This window comes from Erinaceus europaeus, chromosome 10 (genome assembly GCF_950295315.1).
Source record: "Erinaceus europaeus chromosome 10, mEriEur2.1, whole genome shotgun sequence".
NCBI lineage: Eukaryota > Metazoa > Chordata > Mammalia > Eulipotyphla > Erinaceidae > Erinaceus > Erinaceus europaeus.
The window spans coordinates 41,254,369-41,279,724 of record NC_080171.1 but is presented as its reverse complement, the minus strand read 5'-3'; the positions used below and the strand labels follow the sequence as shown (position 1 = coordinate 41,279,724).

Genomic DNA, 25,356 nt, shown 5'->3' with positions numbered 1-25,356 from the left:
GCTGTCTTAGGGTTCAAAAAGACAATCAATAGTTAATATTAACATCACATTATTTGTTAATTGGGTTAACTTTGAAAAGTCCCTTTGTTATGGTTTGCTGGACAGTACCCAGAGGGATAGAGAATGGGAAGGCTACCATGGGAGGGGGTGGGTTATGGGGATTGGGTGTTGGGAATTGTGTGGAGTTGTACCCCTCCTACCTTATGCTTTTGTTCACTAATCCTTTCTTAAATAAAAAATTTAAAAAAAAATAATGAAAGTAAAAAAAAAAAAAAAAAGACATGGAAAACAAAATAGGCGAGCAGCAATAACCAATGTGATGTCAAGGGGAACGTTTCTTGCCTCAAAGGGCAAGGCCTAGCAGGTGAAATGGCATTTCTTGCCTCTGGGAATGCTTCATGCCTCTGGGGGCATCTCTTGCCTCAAAGGGCGTTTCCTGCCTCTGTGGGCATCTCTTGCCTCTTGGGGCGCTTCATGCCTCTGTGGGCATAACCTAATAAGGAGGGGGAGTTTTCTGCCTCTGGGGAAGAGCCTGCAGGCGAGGGGACATGGTCTATAAAGTCTCAAGGCAATTGGCTGAAGTTAGTCTTTGAGAAACACAGCAGCATGTACCAGTAAGTCCGATGGAGGTGTCAGTCCAAAGTAGCTGACCACAGAAGAAAATGCCGGAGGATGAAACGCTGCACGTCATTGCTTTCTGGCTCCGAGAGTTCCAGAGTGTATCTCCTGCGGAAGTTAGTGCGGCACGAGTTCCTGATCCCTCTCCCACGCAGCAGCCTAGATCGGCTCCAGTTGAGTTCTCTCCAAGCCAGAGAGCACTAGCTCGGAAAGAAGTACCCTCAGGCTATCCCGGCAGCCCCTCTTTTTGTTTTATTCTCTTTAAGACATTTGTCACTTTGAAATAATTTTATTTATTGTCTTCTCTCCTCACTAAAATATATTCATAAGAGCAAGTATTTTACTGTTGCATATATATCACTGAGTCTAGTGTCCTCTTTGGCACTTGTAGGATAAGTGAGTGAATGAAAAAACAAACAAACAAACAAACAAAGCAGGGTGAATGAACCAAATGGATTGACTAATAACTAGCTAATAACTGGCTAGTAGCTGGCTAATAACTAGAGCATTTAATATTAGAATCCATATCTATGCTACCTTCTATTTTTTTCTTAAATTTTAATATCTGTGGAGTAAACTTTCACAAATTTTTAGTAATAAGTTGATACTGAGAATTCTTAAAATAAACCAGGTGATGGCATACCCAGTTGAGTGTACATATTTCCTTGGTTAAGTACTCAGGTTTGAGCCCTTATTCCCCATCTGCAGAGGAAAAACTTCATAATTGGTGAAGCATGTCTGCAGGTGTCTCTCTTTCTCCTTCTCTAACTCCATCTCCCCTCTCAATTTCTCTGTGTCCCATCTAATAAAAAAGGCAAAGTAAAAAAAGAAAAGAAAAAAGGAAAAAATGGTTGCCCAGAGCTGTTGATTTGTTGTGTAGGCTTCGAGTCCCAGTGCTACTCTGATAAATAAATAAATAATAAAATGAAAAGAGATAGAGAATTCTTTAACTAGATCTATTAATTCCTAAGAAAACATACAACTTATTGGAATAAAATAAATATTATTTTTTATTATCTTTATTTATTGATTGGATAGAGACAGTCAGAAATTGAGAGAGATGGGAGAGATAAAGAGGGTGAGAGACAGAGAGACACCTGCAGCACTGCTTCACCACTGGTGAACCTTTCCCCCTGCAGGTGGGGACCGGGGGCTCGAACCTGGGTTGTTGCACATTGTAACGTGTGTGCTCAACTAGGTGCACCACCACTCGGCCCCAAAATAAATATTCTTAACCCACAAAAACAAAACAAAAATAAGCCCCAGCTACATTTTGAGAATTAAGATTTTTTTAAAAAAAATTTATTATCTTTATTTATTTGATAGAGACAGCCAGATATCGAGAATGGAGTGGGAGGTAGAGAGGAAGAGAGACAGAGAGACACCTGCAGACCTGCTTCACACTTGTGAAGCTTCCCCCCCATAGGTGGGGAGCAGAGGCTTGAGCACAGGTCCTCGCAGATTGTAACATGTGCACTCATGCAGGTTCATCACCACCTGACCTCTTCATTCTGAGAATAAGTTCTCAGATCCTTTTGCATTGTTAAATATAAATAAGATGAATTTTTATCTAGAAGAAAGATCATGAAAAATGAAATTTCTGTTCATATGTAGGCTCAAGTGGATTCTAAGAGCTAGACTATAATACAATATAAGATTGATAAAGAAAACTAAGTACTATTCTACCAAAGTAAAGAATCCTAGGGGTAACTTTCAGGTCCTGGTGCATGATGGTGGAGGAAGAGCTATGCTGGGGGTGAGTGTGCTTTGCAGAAAACTGAGAAATTTCACACATGTACTGACAACTATATTTACTGTAAACCATTAATCCCCCAATAAAAATATTTTTAAAAATGAGACAAAGAAAACAACAAAAAAACAAAGTACAAAAAAAAAAAACAACAAAAAAACAAAGTAGTAATCATCCTCAAAAAGGTAATATTGTTACTGTGGTTTACTTCAGAGCTTATTTGCAAAGGCCAAAAGGGAAGCTTACTGGCTCATAATTCTTAAGAGAGGCAAACTAAATTTTTAGGTACTGAATTCTACAGTGAAGATATTTCATGAGTATGTCTGAATTGTTGAGTCAGTTTAGACTTTGTGTTCCTTGCAGGATCACCCAGTATACACCTTATCAGCCAGAGGTATCTCAGGGGAGACTGGAAAGTTTACTCAATTATCAGACCATGGTATGTGACATCACAGGCATGGACATGGCTAATGCATCTCTGTTGGATGAGGCAACTGCTGCTGCAGAGGCCATGCAACTGTGCTACAGGTAAGAGTTTCCTGCCTGAAGATCCCCTAAGGGCATTAGGGTGAGGGAAGTCCTCCAAGTTCTTTCTTGCTGAATAGTTGAGACTCCATTGTTCTAGTCAGTGCTCAGTGACTTAACATATACACCCAATCACGAATACACACACACACACACACACACACACACACACACATATATATATGTACATACAAGTACATATATATATATATATGTACATATATACAAGTACACACTTGTACATATATATGGCATATTGTGTCAGTAACACTATCAGTAAGCTGAAGTAGCAGAAAGATGTAAAAAAATAATAATGTATTGAAAAAATAATCACAATTATATCTTAAATTTATGGAATGTTATGTGTCATATATATGTATATATATTTCTTTATTGGAAGGATTAATGGTTTACAGTCAACAGTAAAGTATAGTACTGGGGGTTGGATGATAGTGTAGCGGGTTAAGCGCACGTGGCGTGAAGTGCAAGGACCAGCAGCAAGGATCCCTATTCAAGCTCTTGGCTCCCCATCTGCAGGGGGATCGCTTCACAGGTAGTGAAGCAGGCCTGTAGGTATCTGTCTTTCTCTCCTTCTCTCTGTCTCCCCATCTCTTTCGATTTCTCTCTGTCCTATCCAACAACAACAGCAATGACAACAATAATAACAACAACAAGGGTAACAACAAGGACAACAAAATGGGAAAAATGGCCTCTAGGAGCAGTGGAATCATAGTGCAGGCACCAAGCCTCAGCAATAATAACCCTGGAGGCAAAAAAAAAAGTATAATATTTTGTATATGTGTAACATGGCTCGGTTTTCCAGATTACAATTCAACCTCCTCTAGGTCCTCCTTTGCCATCATGTTCCAGGACGTGAACCCTCCCCCCACCCCAGAGTCTTTTACTTGGTGCAATACACCAAGTCCAGTCTGTGTTCTGCTTTGTGTCTTCTTATTTTTCAACTTTTTTTTTATTAGTGATTTAATAATGATCGACAAGATTATGGGAGAAGAGGAGGGTATTATTCATACAATTCCCACCATCATACTGGTCAAATGTATTTTAAATGAAAAAGTTACTATTGGGCTGGGGCTCTTAGCACAGTGGTTTATATAATAGACTTCCCCAAGGCACCACAGGTTCCAAGTTCAACCCCAGGAACCATCATAAGCCTGAGCTGATCAGTGCTCTAATAAAAACCAAACCAAAACAAAACACTATTATTGTATGGTAACTTGTATCAGGAATAGGTATGAAATTGAATCCCTAAAACACATTGTGAATCAATGTAACCTGAATAAAAATTTAAAAGGAACAATGTCACTAATATAAGCCACACTGTATAAGAAAATGTTTAATTCTTCTTCTGTATAATGTTTTATACAAAGAAAGGTTAATGTTAAATTCAGGTTGTCAGGCAGTTCAAATGCTCTCTTTCTCTACCATCTTTATTGTATGACTTTTATCCTCATCATTGTAAGATAACTGTTGGAGCTCTAGCCAAGACTTCAAGAAGAAAGCAGAAGGACAAAGGGTACTGCTAACTGATTAAGTTTTTTTTTAATTTTTATATTTATTTATTTTCCCTTTTGTTGCTCTTGTTTTTTATTGTTGTTGTAGTTATTATTGTTGTTGATGTCGTCCTTGTTAGATAGGACAGAGAGAAATGGAGAGAGGAGGGGAAGACAGAGAAGGGGGGAGAAGAGATAGACACCTGCAGACTTCACTGCGTGTGGAGTGACTCCCCTGCAGGTGGGGAACCAGGGGCTCGAACCGGGATCCTTAAGCCGGTCCTTGGCTCTTCGTGCCACGTGCGTTTAACCCACTGCACTACCATCCGACTCCCTTGATTAAGTTTTTAAGGGTATTTTTCTGCCTTTTGTCCTGAATGTTCTTTTTTTTTTTTTTTTTACTTATTTATTTGATAGAGACAGCCAGAAATCAAGAGGGAAAGGGGTGATAGAGAGGGAGAGAGACAGAGAGGCACCTGCAGCCCTGCTACACCACTGGAAGCTTTCCCTCCGCAGGGGGCTTGAACCTGGGACCTTGCACATTGTAATGTGTGTGCTTAACCAGGTGGGCCACCACCTGGCCCCTGTTCTAACTGGTTTTTGACTTCCACCCAGCTTAGTAATCAGGTACAGGGACCTCTAAGTTCAAGCCATAAACTCTCTGTCCCTTTGGCTGCCCTAGTGGGTGGCCTTGGCTCTCCTGTCATTGAGAGCTAAAAGGGAATGCTGTTCACTGTTTACTCTTCAATCTCCAACTCGAAACATTGTTTTCTACTTTTCACTCATTTTCATTATCTCTCCCTTACCTACCTTCTGGAAATTTTCCTATATTTTACCACTTCTTTTACTTTTTTTAATAATAATTTTTTATGATTTTATTTATTTATTGGATAGAGACAGCCAAAAATGAGGAAGGAGGAGATAGAGAGGAAGACAGCGAGACACCTGCAGCATTGCTTCACCTGTTGTGAAGCTTTCCCCCTGCAGCTGGGGACTGGGGCCTTGAACCCAGATCCTTGCTCATTGTAACATATGCATTCAACTATCCCACCACCTATTTTTCTAAGACTAAACTTCGTCACATACTGTGGAAGTCCTGGGCTTTCTAGTTGACAGTTCAGGGGCTCTTTGCTGAAATAACTGATGTTAGTGAGGTATCAAACTTTGCAAAATTTTGACATACTTCCTCTAAATTCTTGTACCTTTTATTCTAATTTTATTTCAAACTCTTGAGAAGCAGTCTGCTTTTTCTTTTTGGAAATTAAAACAAAACAGTGCTTTTATTTCCAACTTGGATCATTTAAGTTTAGATAGTTATTGCCTTTAATTTTATTTATATTTCAAAATGAATTTTGCATTATGTAATGGATGAACACGTGCACTGAAAAAATCATTACTTTTTTATCTCCCCAATTCTATTTTATTCTATATTAAATTTATGTTAGTCTTTACAACAACACACACATATTGGAGGGAAAATTTCAAACTGTTGGACATAGTGACAAGTAGAGCCTGCTATTTTTCAATTCTATTCCTATGAGGAAGCTGCTATGAACTGTTTATTCTGTATCTTTGTGGGAAATTTTGTGCATAGCACAATACACATGTATCCCCCCCACTTTTAAAACTAGCTTTGGTCATGATACACATCCTGTTATGCATCCCTACCTGTTTCATTTCTGAAACTATGAGCTGGTAGTGAACTTCTAGCCAAATGTCTCTGCTTGTGTTACAGCCTGTCTGTGACATACACAGAGTGAGAAAGTGAGTGACCATAGTACTGCTTAACTTTGACATATGTTAGTGCCTGGGATTAAGCTGACACCTTAGGGGTCTGAGGCATTTGAGTCCTGTGTTCCAACATGTAGAACTACTACCCCTGCTCGGTTTATTTATTTTTCAAAGGTTTATTTTATATATTACACATGATACAATATTTCACATTGTGTGTGTGTGTGTGTGTGTGTGTGTGTGTGTGTGAGAGAGAGAGAGAGAGAGAGAGAAGTAGGTGGTAGATGCAGCACCAGGGATTAAAACAGTTTTAGATATGTAAGACCTTTGCTCTTCCAACTGCTTAGATGGTTTTATTTATAAGTTAGTTCTTTATTTACCCTTGTACCTAAGCACTATCCTTTGATTTGCTTTTCTGTATTTCCTTTCACAGTATAGTTTAAAAAAAATTTTTTTTTAAATTTTTTTTTTATTTAAGAAAGGATTAATTAACAAAACCATAGGGTAGGAGGGGTACAACTCCACACAATTCCCACCGCCCAATCTCCATATCCCACCCCCTCCCCAGTAGCTTTCCCATTCTCTATCCCTCTGGGAGCATGGACCCAGGGTCATTGTGGGTTGCAGAAGGTAGAAGGTCTGGCTTCTGTAATTGCTTCCAGTTTTAAAAATTTAAACCTGTCTAAGACTGATTTTACTGACTGAGGCTAGAGTGGTAATTGAATTTTAGTGTAATTCTAAGCAACATACACTATTATTTGTCATAAATGATTGAGAATTAAGAAAAAAATCTTTTCGGAGGCCATGCAAGTAGTGCAGCAGGTTAAGCGCACAAGGTGCGAAGCACAAGGACTGGTGTAAGGATCCTGGTTTGAGCCCCCAGCTCCCCACCTTCAGGGAGGTAAAGCAGGTTGCTTCACAGGAGGTAAAGCAGGTCTTCATGTATCTATCTCTCTCTCCCCCTTTCTGTCTTTCCCCCCTCTCTCCATTTGTCTCAGTCCTTCCCAACTACAACAACAAAAGCCCCCAGCAATAACAACAAGGGCAACAAAATGGGAAAAATGGCCTCCAGGAGTAGTGGATTCATAGTGCAGGTACTGAGCCCCAGTAATAACCCTGGAGGTGACAGCTCCAGCTCCTAGACCACCTGAATTAGAATTTATTATTTTTTTGCCTCCAGGGTTATTGCTGGGGCTCGGTGCCTGCACTACGAATCCACTGCTCCTGGAGGCCACTTTTTCCCTTTTGTTGCCCTTTTAGTTTATTGTTGTTATTATTGTTGTTGTTGTTATTGCTGTTGTTGTTGTTGGATAGGACAGAGAGAAATGGAGAGACGACAGGAAGACAGGGGGAGAGAAAGACACCTGCAGGCCTACTTCACCACTTGTGAAGCGACCCTCCTGCAGGTGGGGAGTTGGAGCTCATACTGGTGTCCTTATGCTGGTCCTTGTGCTTTGTGCCATATGTGCTTAACCCAATGTGCTACCACCTCACCCCCATGAGTTAGAATTTTTTGGCAGTTGGGCGGTAGCGCAGCACATTAAAGCGTATGTTGCGCGAAGCACAAGGACTGGCTTAAGGATCCCGGTTCAAGCCCCCAGCTCCCCACCTGCAGGGGAGTTGCTTCACAGGCAGTGAAGCAGGTCTGCAGGTGTCTTTCTCTTCCCCTCTCTGTCTTCCCCTTCTCTCTCCATTTCTCTCTGCCCTATCTAACAATGATGACATCAATAACTACAACAATAAAAAAATAAAGCAAGGGCAAAAAAGGGGAAAATAAATATAAAAAAATTAAAAAGAAAAAAAGGAATTTTTTAATATTGTTCTCAGACTTTTCCTGAATTGCTCCCTTTGCTTTCCACTCTGACTTCATTATGCTGACTTCATTAATGCTCATGCTTGATTGTGATTTTCCTTTTCAACAGACACAACAAGAGGAGGAAATTCTTTGTTGACCCTCGGTGCCACCCACAGACAATAGCTGTCATCCAGACTCGAGCCAAGTAATTGACTTAATTTGTCTTTTTTTTTTTTTTTTTTTACTTAAAGTTAACAGAGGCAGCTGTTCATTTGTGTGGCTACTCTTGCCGTCTCTCATTCATTCACTTACTCATTCATTCGTTCATCACTTTCCTTTGAAGTACCATGGAATTCTGGAAAGGCAAAGGTGTTTCTCCTTCCTTTAACATATTTGGAGCTCTTTTGTAATTCATTTTATCTACATTTTGAACTCAGGGATAAAATATACTCTCTGTTCTCACTTCTTCTAAATGAATTTAAGATGAATCCGTTTAGTTAAATTTTTTTTTTTTACTTTTATTTCCCTAGGGTCTTGTTAGTAAGTAAAATTTATTAGAATTGAGAATAACATGCACAGTGGCTTTAGTTACCACTGTTTTTATAGTAAGCAACCTCATTTTTGTAAAATAAATTTTATTTATTTATTTTATTTTTTTTTTATATTTTATTTTATTTATTTATTCCCTTTTGTTGCCCTTGTTGTTTTATTGTTGTAGTTATTATTGTTGTTGTCGTTGTTGTTGGATAGGACAGAGAGAAACGGAGAGAGGAGGGGAAGACAGAGAGGAGGAGAGAAAGATAGACACCTGCAGACCTGCTTCACCGCCTGTGAAGCGACTCCCCTGCAGGTGGGGAGCCGGGTTCGAACCGGGATCCTTATGCCGGTCCTTGTGCTTTGCGCCACCTGCGCTTAACCCGCTGCGCTACAGCCCGACTCCCGTAAAATAAATTTTAAATATTAAAATAATTTAGCCTTTTCAGATATCTGAAAAGCAGAGGTAAGTGATATTTTCACATAATTGATTTGACTGTGTATTTTATTACACATCTAATTTATAGGGAACCCATGTAGTGAGGATAGTATATGTAAATGAATCCATATTTGTTTATTAATCAGATTATTATTTATTATTTGTTTATTAATCAGATTAAGCAAACACAAAACAACTACTGCTTGTGTCATGTTTATGTGTTTTCTCCACCTAAAATCTGGTAATTTTTCCTCTTAGCATGCTTTTAGAAATGTGGGGAAGGTCTTCCTCCTTCTTGTTGATGGCTTTTCAGTCACCTAAGACTGATTCAAGATGAAAGTAGTGATGGTTTTCTTCTCACAGGTATTCATTCTTTAGGAGCAGAAAGTGATGTTCCCCATCCTCTACAAGCAGGTTCTTACAAAAAAGATGGAGGCAGGGCTGGAAGATAGCTTCCCTGGTAGAGTGCACACTTCACCATGTGTGAAGACCTGGCTTCAAGCCCTGGGCATCACATTGGAATACCATGCACAAGGGGAAACTTCACAAGAGATGGGACAGTGCTGTGGTGTCTCTCCTGTCTCTTTCTCCCCCTCCAGCTCTGTGTTTTGCCCTCTCTCTTTTATCTGATTCAAAGAAACAAACAAAAAATCTGCTAGGAGCAGTGGAATTATGTAGGCATGAAATGCTGGTAGCAGTAGAAGGAAAGAAAAGAGAAGAGTAATGGTAGAAGAGAAACAGAAACTGAGCAGTTAGATATACTTGAGTTGGTACAGGCAATAAAGGGCTAGGTGTGGAATACAGTGTGTGTGTGTGTGTGTGTGTGTGTGTGTGTGTGTGTGTGTGTGTAGAGAGAGAGAGAAAGAGAGAGAAAGACACACACAGAGAAGAGAGGAATGGGTAGAAGGCATTGGAGAAGGACCTAGACTATGAGTGCTATATCACTGAAAGAAAACTAGATCATTGTCCTTTGAAAAGTAAAAACATAATTTTGTCTTTGGTCTTTCCAGGTTTACTGGAGTCCTCATTGAGCTGAAACTGCCCCATGAAATGGATTTCAGTGGAAAAGATGTCAGTGGAGTGCTATTCCAGTACCCTGACACTGAGGGGAAGGTGGAAGACTTTACGGAACTCGTGGAGAGAGCTCACCAAGCTGGAGTAGGCAAAGCTGTCTTATGGGGGTTCACAGAGATTGCCCCAGCTTTGAATTATTCTGTTTTTAATGTATCTTAATTTCCATACCTTTATCACCTGAAATTGTAAAGTTGTCTTCTTCTTACCTCCTATCTTCAAATCTATTTTGTTCACTGACTTTTGGACACAGTAAGTAATCAGTATTTGTTTGTTTATTTTACCAGAGCACTGCTTAGCTCTGGTTTATGGGGGGATTGAACCTGGGACTTCAGAGCCTCAGGCATGAAAGTCTTTGCATAACCATTATGCTATCCTATCCCACCCTCAGTATCTATTTTTTACTAAATCATGGGTGAGTAAATGAAGTTTCAAGGACATGAATCCCTTCTGACTGTCTACAATAAGAGATAATTGCCATTTGCAGGGGAGTAACTTTGTTTATTTCTTTTTTCTAGAGTCTGGTCTGTTGTGCTACTGACCTGCTTGCTCTGTGTATATTAAAGCCTCCTGGAGAATTTGGCGCAGATATTTCCCTGGGTAGCTCACAGAGATTTGGGGTGCCTCTGGGCTATGGAGGTCCACATGCAGCCTTTTTTGCTGTCAGAGAAAGCTTGGTGAGAATGATGCCTGGAAGGATGGTGGGGGTATCAAGGTAATATATCCCTTATTTCTCCCTTTCTATTCTGGTTGTACCTCTTGATCACAAAAGTGGTTGATTTCTATCTGAATTTAATTGGGCCATGTTGAGTTGATAAGAAAAGGCAACATAGGCACTGGTAGATGGCTTTTCAAGTCGAGCACACATTTCACTACAATTGAGAATCTGGGTTCGAGCCCCTGGCCACCACATGGATGCACTATACAAAGGGAAAGCTTTGTGAGTGTTTTCTCTCCTGTCTTTCTACCTTGTATACTTTCTCTGGAAAAAAAGGTCCACTAACAGTAGCAGAATCATGCAGGCGCAAATTCCAGTGAAGCATTGGGGTGGGGGGGGGGTGGAGAAAGAAAAATTATAACATAGTTTAAATTTTTTATATGTTATTAATAGTTTGTTACAAGATTGTAAGATTACAATATAGTATAGTTCCACGCTACACCCACCACCAAAGTTCTGCATCCCCACCTTCTCACCTCACAAAGACAACCACCATAGTTCTCATAAGTCTTATAGTTTACTTGCTTCTGTTTTGTTTGGATTTATTTTTTTAAGGTCATATGTACCAGATTTCTAGATTTCATGTATGAGTGAAACCATAAAGTAGTTGTCTTTTTTATCTCTTATTTTACTAAGCATAATCACCTCCAGTTCTATCCATTTTGGGCCAAAGGACACAATATCATCATTTTTGATTGCAGAGTAGTATGCCTTGGAATATATATCCCATAAATTTTTTAGTCAGTCATTTGTTGATGGGCATTTAGGCTGCTTTCACTCTATTTTTTAAAACTTTATTTACTGGACAGCCAGAAATTGAGAGGAAGAGAGAGACAGAGACACCTGCAGCATTGCTTTACCACTTGTGAAGCTTCCCCCTGCAGGTGGGCATCGGGCTTGAACCAGGTCCTTGCACATTGTAACATGTGCCCTCAACCAGCTGCACCACCACTGTGCTCTAGAGTTCTCTTTTCTCCACACCCTCTCCAACACCTGTTATTTCCTGGTTTGCTGATGTAAGCTGTTCTCTTAGGTGTGAGATGGTGTCTCAGCGTAGTTTTAATTTGCATTTCTCTAATGATAACTGAAGTGGAGCATTTCTTTATGTGTCTGTGGACCATGTGTATCTCTTCCTTTAAAAACCATCTGTTTAGTTATTTGGCCCACTTTTTTATTAGGTTATTTTTGCTTCTTTTGTAGATCTGTATCAATTCTGTATAGATCTCACTTATACAAAAAGTTGAAAAATAAGAGCAGAAGGGAAAACACAAAATAGAACTGGACTGGATTTGGTGTATTGCACCAAAGTAAAGGACTCTGGGACCAGGGGGAGTTTTCAGGTTCTGAAACATGATGACAGAGGAGGAGAACTTAGGTGGAGGGTTAGAGTGTTATGTGGAAAATTGAGAAATTTTATGAGTACTTATGAATACTCATACTTTATGGTACTTATGAGTACCAACTACTATATTTTACTGTTGACTGTAAACCATTAGTTAACCTAATAAAAGAAAAAAAATGTTCAGAATGAGATTTAATGACTTTAATCAAAGCTCTGGAATTGTTTCTTTCTGAACTTGTACTCAAATATATTTGCTAAATTCACCTCAAGCTGGAAGGAAAGAAGCAGATCCATTTATGACAGCTCCTGGTGCTATGATTCTGTTCTAACTGGAGTTTTATTCTTGGCCCAGAGATACCACAGGGAAAGAAGTATATCGTCTTGCTCTTCAAACCAGAGAGCAACACATCCGAAGAGACAAAGCTACCAGCAACATCTGTACAGCTCAAGTAAATTTCACATTTTCCTGGATTACTGTGTACCTAACAGCCTTACAATCTACAGAAATCAGTTACTTACTTACTTGTTCATTCATTCATTCACTACCACCTATGCAGGGTACACACCAGAGATATCAGGATCTTCTTAGTAGAGGTGGGGAGATACCATAATGGTTGTGTAAAAGATTTTTGTGCCTGAGGTTGAAGTCTCAGGTTTAGTCCTCAACACCACCACAAGTGAGAGCTGACCAGTAAAAAAAAAGGGGGGGGGAGGGAGTCGGGTGTTAGAGCAGTAGGTTAAGTGCACATGGTGCGAAGCGCAAGAACCGCATAAGGATCCCTGTTCAAGCCCCTGGCTCCCCGCCTGCAGAGGAGTCGCTTCAGGTGGTGAAGCAGGTCTGCAGGTGTCTTTCTCCCCCCCCATCTCTCCTCCTCTCTCGATTTTTCTCTGTCCTATCCAATGACAGAGAGCAGCAGCAACAACAACAATAATAACCACAACAATGATAAAACAACAAGGGCAACAAAAGGGGAAAAAATGGTCTTCAGGAGTAGTGGATTCGTGGTGCAGGCACTGAGCCCTGGCAATAACCCTGGAGGCAAAAAAAAAAAACATGTTGGTAGAGAAACCTTGTGGCCATGTCATAACCAAATTATAGTGTGTTTAAATGTTATTTTATTCATGTATATGTTTCAGGTTTTTTTTTTTTTTTCCCATAGGAAAGCTCTATTATGAGTCAGGTGATTGGGCACTTTCTCTTGGAAGGCCCTCAGAGATGGGCTGGTGGAGGCAACATGAGGGTGCTTGAGGTTTGGTCTGGACTGATCTGGTGGTGGTCCTTATGATTGATACCCCTGAAATGTGTGTGATAAAAGACAAGAAGCTGAGTAGGCTCTAGAGCATCTTGAATTTGGTCAAAGACTAGTAACTATTGTAGGGATTAGTATTTCTTCAGATGTAGCTATATCCTAGGATCAGATAGACAAAAACTTCTGACCGTGGAATCTATTTTAGATGCATTTCTCCCACCTAAGATAAGAGTGAGATCTCACAGAGAGCCAATGTTCTTTCCTCTCTGAGTACTAGTTCAAAGCACCATCAGCAGATTTCAGGAAGACCTCTACAGGGAGACAGTGCATAATAAGATCTTTTTGTAGTTGGTTCTATATCCACTGATTTTTTTTTTTTAGAAGTTTCCTTAGTTGATTTTTCCTACACAATTTTCTTCTTCTTCTCCTCCTTCTCCTCCTCCTCCTCCTCCTCCTTCTTCTTCTTTTTGTTGGGGGGAGGCTAATTGCTTTTTGGGTAAGAGCTCTTCACATATCACAAAAGAAGCTTGTCACAGATTTGTCCTCTGTTGACTAGCAAACTGATCTTTATATAATGCCTTTTCTTTCTATAGTCTACTGTTGAATTCTTTACTTACAATTTTTTGTTCTTCCTCTGCAGCTGTCTTTGGCCCTTTCATGTCTTCTCAGATTTATCTGTCTGATCCTACGTGCATTTAGGACATTAATTAATTAATTAATTAAGAATTTAAAAGTTGATATTCTAGGTGAACTGGTATTTTTTTCTTCTTAAAGTTCTTATTTATTTTTCTGTTTTTTAAATTATCTTTATTTGCTGGATAGAGACAACCAGAAACTGAGAGGGCCAGGAGAAATAGAAAGGGAGAAAGAGAGACACCTGTAGACATGCTTCACCACTTACAAAGCTTTCCTCCTGCAGGTTGGGGCAGGGGGCTTGAACCTGGGTCCTTGTTCACTGTAATGTGTGCTCAACCAGGTACACCACAACCCATCCCCTGAACTGGTCTTTCTACATGAACAAAAGTTCCCTTCCTATTATTTAGTTTTCATCTACAAATGACATCTTGCCATTTAACTCAGATTGTAAGAAATCTGTTTCTCAGCATTTAGTGTGTTTGCTGTGGAGACAACCATACTCTATTATCTTTGATTCTTATCTTTTGATTTTGACCATCTTCTAGTTCTCCATTTTCTATTATGTTTCTTGCATACTATTTCACATTTGACTGAATTAAATGTTTGCTTTTGGGGGCAATGGTGATGTACCAGTTGAGCTCACATGTTACCATGCGTAAGGACTCTGGTTCGAGCCCCAGATCCTCTCCACCTTTGGCAATGAGCAGTGAAGCAAGTCTGCAAGGTATCTACCTTTATTTCTTTCCCTCTCCTCTCTCAATTTCTCTCTGTCCTATCAAAGGAAAAAAAAAAAGGAGAAAATGGCCACTGGGAGTGGTTGACTGGTAGTTTCGTCACTGAGTCCCAGTGGTAGTCCTGGTGGCAATTAAAAAAAAAAGTAAAATAAAAATAAAAAAATATTCTGTTCATTCTTTCATTTTTTGTAAACATGAAATTATTTTTTTGTATTAGGAGACAACTAATGTTTTTCAAGTTTCTTGAGCACTCCTATAATTCTAGCCAATGTCTCAGGTTTAATCCCTAGTACCAGTATAAGCCAGAGCTGAGCAGTGCTGTAAAATCAAAAAATACCAAACAGTTTGTGGCCCAGGGGGTGATACTGTTGCTAAAGCAATGGACACTCAAACAGGAGTTCCCAAGTTCAATCCCAGGCAACATATATGCCAGAATGAAGCTCTGGTTCTCTCTCCTCATCATGTCTCTTTCTTATCATTAAACAATTAGGTCTTTTTAAAATATTGTGTTTCTATACCTTAACTTACCTAAACAGTATTCTCTAGGTCTTTTCAAGTTACAATTGACAGAATTTTTTTTTTTAATAGCTGAATAGTATTCTATTGTTTTATATATATACCACATCTTGTTTAGTATTCAGATGATGGGTGTACTTAGGTTATTTACACTTCTTGATGGTTGTATATAATGTGAACAAATAGAGTGAATATTGTTGTTTTGGCATGGTTCTATAGAGATTTCTCCTAATAGCATTATAGAGAAAGTAAATGCCTAATGAAATCAAATGATACTCTAACTTGAAAACACTTGTTTCTTAGTTGAGTAGCATACCTTTTCTATGAGGTGCCCTTTCTGACTGTGGGGTTGAAGGCCATGGAGTTGAACCTTGACCAACCAGCCTAGTGAGACTGGTGTTGCAGCAGTGTGAGGGTAGGGCTATGGGAGAGTACAGTGAACTGGACATACGATGAGTTTGATACCACCGTATGGACTAGTTACATAGGTCAACATTTTATGTTTAGAATGCTACTTATTGGCATAATCTTGGGTGAGGATAGAGACAGAGTAAAGGCAAGAGATGAACCTCCATTATTTTCTCAGTTTGTGATTTCTGACCCTCGCTGTTTCTTTTTATCCTCCTTAATGGCTCAGGCAGCCGCTCTGTGGGCCCCTTCCTTACTTCTTTTTTTTTTAAATTTATTTCTTTATTGGGGAATTAATGTTTTACATTCAACAGTAAATACAATAGTTTGTACATGCATAACATTCCCCAGTTTCCCATTTAACAATACAACCCCCACTATGTCATCTATCATCCTTCATGGACCTGTATTCTCCCCACCCACCCACCCCAGAGTCTTTTACTTTGGTGCCATATGCCAATTTCATTTCAGGTTCTACTTGTGTTTTTGTTTCTGATCTTGTTTTTCAACTTCGGCCTGAGAGTGAGATCATCCCATATTCATTCTTCTATTTCTGACTTATTTCACTCAACATGATTTTTTCAAGGTCCATCCAAGATTGGCTGAAAACAGTGAAGTCACCATTTTTTACAGCTGAGTAGTATTCCATTGTGTATATATACCACAACTTGCTCAGCCACTCATCTGTTGTTGGACACCTGGGTTGCTTCCAGATTTTGGCTATTACAGATTGTGCTGCCAAGAACATATGTGTACACAGATCTTTTTGGATGGATATGTTGGGTTCCTTAGGATATATCCCCAGGAGAGGAATTGCAGGGTCATAGGGTAGGTCCATTTCTAGCCTTCTGAGAGTTCTCCAGACTGTTCTCCACAGAGGTTGGACCAATTGACATTCCCACCAGCAGTGTAGGAGGGTTCCTTTGACCCCACACCCTCTCCAGCATTTGCTGCTGTTACCTTTTCTGATGTATGACATTCTCACAGGAGTGAAGAGGTATCTCATTGTTGTCTTGATTTGCATTTCTCTGACAGTCAGAGACTTGGAGCATTTTTTCATGTGTTTCTCAGCCTTTTGGATCTCTTCTGTGGTGAATATTCTGTCCATGTCCTCCCTCCATTTTTGGATGGGGTTATTTGTTGTCTTGTTGAGTTTGGCAAGCTCTTTATATATGTTGGTTATTAACCTCTTGTCTGATGTATGGCATGTAAAGATCTTCTCCCATTCTGTGAGGGGTCTCTTGATTTGGGTAGTATTTTCTTTTGCTGTGAAGAAGCTTTTTAATTTGATGTAGTCCCATAGGTTTATACTTGCCTTAGTCTTCTTTGTAATTGGATTCGTTTCATTGAAGATGTCTTTAAAATTTATGTGGAAAAGAGTTCTGCCAATATTTTCCTCTAAGTATCTGATAGTTTGTGGTCTAACATCCAAGTCCTTGATCCACTTGGAATTTACTTTTGTATTTGGTGAAATACAGTGATTCAGTTTCATTCTTCTGCATGTTTCAACCCATTGTTTCCAACATCATTTGTTGAAGAGACTCTGGTTTCCCCATGTAATAGTCTGGGCCCCTTTGTCAAAGATTAGATGTCCATAGGTGTGGGGCCTCATTTCTGGGCTCTCAATTCTATTCCACTGGTCAGTGTGTCTATTCACGTTCCAGTACCAAGCAGTTTTGATGACAATGGCCCTATAATACAGTTTGAAATCTGGGAGTGTGATGCCTCCGGATCTGTTCTTTTTTCTCAAGATTGTTTTGGCAATTCTATGTTTTTTTCTGGTTCCAGATAAACATTTGTAGCATTTGTTCTATTCTCCTAAAAAATGTGCTTGGGATCTTGATGGGGATAGCATTAAATTTGTAGATGGCTCTGGGTAGTATATTCATTTTGATTATGTTAATTCGACCAACCTATGAACATGGAATATCTTTCCACTTCTTTGTGTCTTTTTCAATTTCTTTGAGTAGTGACTCATAATTTTTAGTATACAAGTCTTTCACTTCTTTGGTTAGATTTGCTTCTAGATATTTTATTGTTTTTGTTGCTTTAGTAAAAGGAATTGATTTCTGGATTTCAATTTCTTTTGGCTTAGTGTTTGCATAGAGGAATGCCACTGACTTTTGAATGTTAATTTTATAGCCTGACACCTTACTGTATTGCCTAATGATTCCCAAAAGCTTCTTGCTGGATTCCTTAGGTTTTTCCATGTATACTATCATGTCATCTGCAAATAAGGGGAGTTTGACTTCTTCTTTTCCAATCTGTATCCCTTGAATTCCTTGCTCCTGCCTGATTGCTATGGCAAGAACTTCCAACACTATGTTGAATAGTAATGGTGATAGTGGGCAGCCCTGTCTAGGACCTAATCTGAGTGGAAATGCTTCCAGTTTTTCACCATTGAGTATGATGTTGGCTGTAGGTTTGCTATATAAAGACTTCACTATCTTCAGGAATTTTCCATCTATTCGCATTTTTTGAAGTGTTTTGATCATAAAGGGATGGTGTATTTTGTCAAAGGCTTTCTCAGCATCTATTGATACGACTATGTGGTTTTTGGTCTTGCTTTTGTTGATGTGGTGGATCACATTGATTGATTTATGTATATTAAACCAACCTTGCATGCCTGGGATAAACCCTACTTGGTCATGATGAACAATCTTTTTGATACACTTCTGTATCCAGTTGGCTAGAATTTTGCTCAATATTTTTGCATCTATGTTCATCAGAGATATTGGTCTGTAGTTTTCTTTTTTGGTTGTATCTTTTTTTTTTAAGTTATTTTAAAAAAATTTATTCCCTTTTGTTGCACTTGTTGCTTTACTGTTGTAATTATTATTGTTGTCTGTCTTTGTTGTTGGATCGGACAGAGAGAAATGGAGAGAGGAGGGGAAGACAGACAGGAGGAGAGAACGATAGACACCTGCAGACCTGCTTCACCGCTTGTGAAGCGACTACCCTGCAGGTGGGGAGCCGGGGGCTCGAACTGGGATCCTTCTCCCGGTCCTTCTGCTTTGCGCCATGTGCGCTTAAGCCACTGTGCTACCGCCCGACTCCCCCTTCCTTACTTCTTAAGCAGGAACCCATTACTGAAGAATCTCAGTCACTGTTTGTTTCTATTATCTACAAGATAGTTCGATGCCATTCTATTTTGTCATGTTAGAGCACATATTTCTCTGTAATTATGTTTTGGAAACCTTAATTTAATGGTTAAGAGAGTTAGTTATCTTTACCTGAGAAAGTGGTCTTGCTGTCAACAAGGCCTAAATTATTAGGTGCTAGTTTTCCCTGCACTATACCTCCTGCCAACACATTTTGTTTATATTTCCCTGCATTCTATATTTTCATCTTTGGTGTCCTTTGATACAGATTCTCCTTTCTTATCATGGTTGACTGAAATTCAGCCCTCAGGGTAATTATTTCCTCAAATTCTTGCATCTTTAAAAATTGCCCATTTTTTTTTTACTCTCTATGACCTTTATAGTGAGTAAAAATGCTTTGTCTTTCCTTTGTTTTTCTCAGTGGATCTTATTGCTCCCGATTGTCTTTTAACATTAAGTATTGTTTCTAAATGTCTTGTGACAATCTCATCTTACCCCTGTGGATGACATGATTATATATCCTTGGATGAGACTCTTCTTTTTTTTTTTTTTCTTTGCCTTCAGCGTTATTGCTGGGGCTCGGTGCCTGCACTACGAATCCACTGTTCCTGGAGACCATTTTTTCCCATTTTCTTACCCTTGTTATTGCACTTGTTGTAGTTGTTATTGTTGTCGTAGCTATTGTCATTGTTGTTGGATAGGACATAGAGAAATGGAGAAAGGAGGAGAGAAATATAGACACCTGCAGACCTGCTTCACTGCTTGCTAAGTGACACCCTGCAGGTGGGAGCTGGGGCTTGAACCGGAATCCTTATGCTGTCCTTGCGCTTTGTGCCATGTGCACTTAACCTGTTGCGCTACTGCCCTGCTCCCATGATGAAACTCTTCTATAATATGAGGTTTTAGTCAAAGGACTTCAAGGTGTTTCATTTTCAAATAGTCAGAGAAACTATTACTGGTTCACAACTATACTAGCGAATATAAACAATCTGAACATTTTGGTTTGCCTATTTTCAGTTTTGAATTCTCAAGTCAAGTAATACTGCCTCCCACTAATTATCTTCTATCATCTTGTCGAATATGATTCTTAGAATTCTTTTTGTCTTTGTAGGCTCTCTTGGCAAATATGGCTGCCATGTTTGCAATCTACCATGGTTCCCGTGGACTGGAACATATTGCTAGGAGGGTACATAATGCCACTTTGATTTTGTCTGAAGGTGAGCCAGTTATCTGTTTAAAACTTGTACATAACAGGATTCATGAAACTAAGTAAGTAAATTAGAAAAATATGTAAAATTAACAGTCAAATAAGAAACTAAAAAATATTTTCAACATTTATGATATGGAGTGCTAATATTTTTAATATAGAGAACTTTTAGTTGGTACCCCCACATCATACAGTGTAACACTACTTAAGAGAAAAATGGGCAAATAATATTAATTAAATTAATTTATTATTTGTAGTCACTCACTCCAAGGTGATTTATGGAGAGATGGAGAGAGATATGAGAGAGACTAAGAGAGAAAGGGAAAGAGACCACAACTCCAACGCTTCCTCCAGGCTAGAATCTGAGTTGTATACATGACAAGGTAGGTACACTATCCAAGTGAGCTATCTTTCCAGCCTTTTAATTTAATTTTTGATGAAACAGGAATAGCAGGTGGGAAAATAAGCTCAATTGGTAGAGCACTGACCTTGCCTTTCTGAAGTTCCCAGTTCTATCCCTGGCTTCTCTCTATCTTTGTCTCATATGAAATACACACATACTGTCTTTCATATGTAATAGATAAATTAAATCTGCATAGATATGTAATAGATAAATTAAATCTGCATAGAAAGTGTTGTGAAATCAGATGACTTTCATAGCAAGAGACAAAAGGTTGACATTCAGGCCAATGTGCTCACTCTTTATTGCAGAAAGAGAGAGAGGGAGACTAAAGAAGAAGGGATAGTCGAGAAAGAGAGAACCCTACAACACTCTTCCACCATCTGTGAAACTCCCCTAATACTGTCCATGGTGCTCCTATGTGGTGCCAGGCCTCAGGCCCTTGAGCTTGGCATAGCATACCCTTTATCAATGAACAAATATCTCCCAACCTATTCGGTTTCCTACTTGTAGTTCATACTTGTCTATAGCATTGTAGTAAGTGTTAATTTTTTTTTTTTTTGGCCTCCAGGGTTATTGTCAGGGCTCGGTGTCTGCACCATGAATCCACTGCTCCTGGAGGCTATTTTTTCCCTTTTGTTACCCTGGTTATTTTACCATTGTTGTGGTCATTATTATCATTGTCATTGATGTCGCTGTTGTTGGATAGGACAGAGAGAAATGGAGAGAGGAGGGGAAGACAGAAAGGAGGAGAGAAAGATAGACACTTGCAGACCTGCCTCACCTCCCGTGAAGCAACTCCTCTGCAGGTGGGGAGCTGGGGACTCGAACCGAGATCCTTATGCTGGTCCTTGCGCTTTGCGCCACATGCACCTAACCCATTGCGCTACCGCCTGACCCCCAAGTGTTTAATTTTTAAAAAGTAGTCACCAAAAACAACATGTAAGTCAGGAACAGACTACAGTATAGGGTTTCCCTCTTTATTTCTCTATTTAATGCCAATGGCAGTGCAACATGTTTCTCTACTGGTAACTCTCCTGTCCTTTCTAGGTCTCAAGCGTGCAGGGCACCAACTACAGCATGAATTATTCTTTGACACTTTAAAGATTCAGTGTGGCTGTTCAGTGAAGGAAGTCTTGGAAAGGGCTGCTCAGCGCCAAATCAATTTTAGACTTTTTGATGATGGCACAGTAAGTCAAACTTTCAGATGTTTAGAAATTCTGTAAAATGTATACTTTTGTAAAAGCCCTTCCTCCCTTTCTTCCTTCCTTCCTTCCTTCCTTCCTTCCTTCCTTCCTTCCTTCCTTCCTTCCTTCCTTCCTCCCTCCCTCCCTCCCTCCCTCCCTCCCTCCCTCCTTTCCTTCCTTCCTTCCTTCCTTCCTTCCTTCCTTCCTTCCTTCCTTCCTTCCAGCCATCCTTTTTGACACTAGAGTAAGCGCTGGGGCTCTGTGCCTACATGACAAATTCACTGTTCCTGGTGACCATTTTATATATATAATTAAAAAAAATTATTTATTTATTAATTTCCTTTTTGTTGCCCTTTTTTATTGTTGTTGATGTTGTCGTTGTTGGATAGGACAGAGAGAAATGGAGAGAGGAGGGGTAGACAGAGAGGGGGAGAGAAACATAGACACCTGCAGACCTGCTTCACTGCCTGTGAAGTGACTCCCCTGCAGTTGGGAAGCTGGGGGCCTGAACTGGGATCCTTATGCTGGTCCTTGTGTTTTGCACCACTTGTGCTTTTTCTTCTGCTTTTTTCTGTTTTGTTTTTATATATGAGACTACTAGGCACATAGTTTGCTTATAATACTTTCTTTGCAATATGACTTTGTGTTGTTTTTTACCAGAGCACTGATTAGCTCTGGCATATATTATGGTGTGGGGTACTGAACCTGGGACTTTGGAGCCTCAGGCTGAAGAGTCTCTTTGCATAACCACTATGCTATTTACCCCATCCCACAATATAACTTTTCTTTTCTTTTAAAAATTTTATTAGTAATTTAATATTGATGTACAAAAATCACATGTCAGCAGGTGTATAATTCCACAACATTCCCACCACCAGAGTTCTGAATCTTTAGTCTCTCCACTGCACTGCACCACAGTTCTACTAAGATTGTAGACATGGGCCAAATATGATTTTTCAAGGTAAAGATTTCAGAGCTGAGATAATGAAGATAACCTTCCCTTGCCCCCATCAGAGAGCCCTGTTTTCATTGGACCTATAGGAAGGCAGAAGCTGCTTGCAAATTCCTAAAACTTGTTAAGACTGGGACTGGTCTAGCAGCCTTCATCTGAGAGCCAACCTGGATGTAGTGATGTAGTGATAGCCTGATATTTTGGGATGAGTAGGAGTTTTGTCCAATTTCCCCCCCCCCCTTCACCTGCCTTGGGATTTCTCTTCTGACCTAGAATGTATAACAGATTTTTTTCCCCTTTCGTTTTTGTTTCTATAGCTTGGAATCTCTCTTGATGAAACAGTTAACGAAAAAGATCTGGATGATTTATTATGGATCTTTGGCTGTGAGTCATCTGCTGTAAGTAAAATCTACTTCTCATGACTGTTGAGGAGGTGTCAAAAGTGGTCTTACCTATTTTTGCCTCTTATTATTTGTGCCTTTTGCTTTTGTGGGATGCAGAAGGTGGAAGGTCCGACTTCTGTAATTGCTTCCCGATGAACACGGACATTGACAGGTCGATCCATACTCCCAGCCTGCCTCTCTCTTTCTCTAGGTGGGGCTCTGGGGTAGCGGAGCTCCAGGACACATTGGTAGGGTTGTCTGTCCAGGGAAGTCTGTTCGGCATCATGCTAGCATCTGGAACCTGGTGGCTAAAAAGAGAGTTAACATACAAAGCCAAACAAATTGCTGACCAATCATGAACCTAAAGGCTGGAATAGTGCAGATGGAGAGTTGGGGAGTACTCCATTTTGTAGATAGCTAGTAGACATATTTTAGTTATATTCTAAAGGGTCTGAGGTTATACTACTTTGTTTTTTTTTTTCCCTGAGCCTGAAATCTGACATGCAGGTGGATCCAAGTTATTGTCTGGGGAGATGATGTCATGCCTAGAAAAAGGACCAGAAAGCTGGATCAGGGAAGAGAGTAGCTCCCTAGTATGGGAAAGGGGTATAAATATTGTTGACTGTAAACCCCATCAATCTGATTTGGTCTGGGGCCCATATTCAGCTTAGGAGCCTATGTGACGTCTGCATCCCTGTAGATCTGAGCTCACATTCTGTGGTCATGAGTAGTAACATTCCAAGCCACCCCAATATCAGGACCCATCTTCCTCAGGTGTAGCATAGTGTATATTGTCCAGCCTCCCTTTGGCGGATGGAACATTCTCTACCATTGTTGATCCAAGTTGAGGGCAAGGTCCTCTGGGGGGCCCACAAAGGGGTCTATTTTGTTGTTCCTGATAGAGATGACCGGTAACAATGGAGAGAGGGATTTATTCGAGGTCTAGGCCCATCATGTCTGTTTGGGAATCTGAGGACTTTCCAATTAGAGCCCCAGCTGATGGGGTGTTTTTGCTTTTTTTTTTTTAACCTGTAAAACTTGTACATTTCTCCTTGTTTCCTTTGGCATAAATCAACTGAACTTAAAAAAAAAAAACAAACTCAACAGTGTTGTGAAGAATTACTACAGTTAACAGCTCCTGATTATCTGTGAATATACCTAGCAGATGGTAGCTGGGGAGAGAAATGAGTGGGGACTTTTTTTTTTTCTTTTGCCTCCAAGGTTATTGCTGGGGCTCAGTGCCAGCACTAGGAATCCCTGCTCCTGGAGGCCAGGATAAGATAGGATGGAGAGAGGAGGGGAGACAAAGAGGGGGAGAGAAAGATAGACACTTGCAGACCTGCTTCACGCAGGTGTGGAGTCGGAGGTTTGAACCAGGATCCTTATGCCAGTCCTTGCATCTATGCAACGTGTGCACTTAACCCGCTGCACTACCGCCAGACTCCCATTTGGGGACTTCTATTGCTCTGTTAGAATACCCACTGACCAGGAGCTTGGGTTTGGGCAGAATTCCTGCTCTTCAGTTTCTATGGTTTCTTTGTATAGGAGCTGGTTGCTGAAAGCATGGGTGAAGAGTGGAGAGGTATTACAGGGACTGCTTTCAAGAGAAGCAGCCCATTCCTCACACACCAGGTGTTCAACAGGTTTGTATGGATTGTATAACTTTTGCATTTTGTCGTGTGGATTGGGAGCCTAGTAGAGTGATCCCATTTCTGAGCTGGGAAAACATAGCTTATTTTCTGTAGCTTTTTTCCCATAGCAGAAGTCTGGATATACAGTTGCCATGCTAAACTTTATACCCAGGGACTCAACATCCTTTCTCTTTTCCTCCTACTCCTTGTCCTTCTTTCCTTTCTTCCTTTTCTACTTCTTCCTTTTCTTCTCCTTCTTTCTCTTCCTCCTCTTAAACTGTTTCTCCTTCTCCTCCTTCTTCCTCTTGTACTGCTTCTCCTCTTCCTTCTTCTCTTCTCTTCTCTTCTCTTCTCTTCTCTTCTCTTCTCTTCTCTTCTCTTCTGTTGTTGCTGGATAGGATGGGGGAGAGACAGATAGACACCTGCAGACCTGCTTCACCACCTGTGAAGCGACCCCCCTGCAGTTGGGGAGTTGGGGGTTTGAACTGACTATTATTATTGGATAGAGACAGAGAAAACTTGAGAGAAGAGTAAGTTATAAAGAGAAAAAGAGAGATAACTGCAGCACTGCTTCACCACTCATGAAGCTTTCCCCCTTCAGGTCGGGACCAGGGACTTGAACTTGGGTCCTTGTGCACTGTAATGTGTGTGCTTAACCAGGTGTACCACCACTTGGCCCTATTCTTTTTTCATTTCTTTTCCATTACCTCTTCTATTCCCTTCTCTTCTTTTTTTTCCTTTGTCATCACTGGGGCTTCAGATGTTAAGAGGAGATACAAACTGAGAGAAGGAGAGACACCACAACATTTGAAGTTTCCCCTAACATTATCGGGGCCAGGGCTCAAACTTGGTTCAGACACATGGCAAAAACAGGTGGCTTCCCGGGTGAACCATCTTGCTAGCCCTCAACATCTTTT

The 25,356-nt window shown here is 40.1% G+C and overlaps 1 protein-coding gene across 3 annotated transcripts in view; it reads left to right on the top strand.

The window, feature by feature from the left end:
* GLDC (glycine decarboxylase) overlaps positions 1 to 25,356 on the top strand; it is a 145,939-nt gene that overhangs the window by 34,784 nt on the left and 85,799 nt on the right. For all 3 annotated transcript variants that reach the window (XR_009552012.1, XR_009552013.1, XM_060199545.1), the window contains exons 4-12: positions 2,732 to 2,896; positions 8,058 to 8,135; positions 9,914 to 10,061; positions 10,493 to 10,689; positions 12,387 to 12,483; positions 19,791 to 19,896; positions 21,337 to 21,476; positions 22,743 to 22,823; positions 24,354 to 24,451. Coding sequence is in view for 1 of the 3 variants with exons in the window: in XM_060199545.1 (XP_060055528.1) it covers positions 2,732 to 2,896; positions 8,058 to 8,135; positions 9,914 to 10,061; positions 10,493 to 10,689; positions 12,387 to 12,483; positions 19,791 to 19,896; positions 21,337 to 21,476; positions 22,743 to 22,823; positions 24,354 to 24,451 (1,110 nt within the window). In the remaining 2 variants the exon portion in view is untranslated. The remainder of the gene's footprint in view (positions 1 to 2,731; positions 2,897 to 8,057; positions 8,136 to 9,913; positions 10,062 to 10,492; positions 10,690 to 12,386; positions 12,484 to 19,790; positions 19,897 to 21,336; positions 21,477 to 22,742; positions 22,824 to 24,353; positions 24,452 to 25,356) is intronic.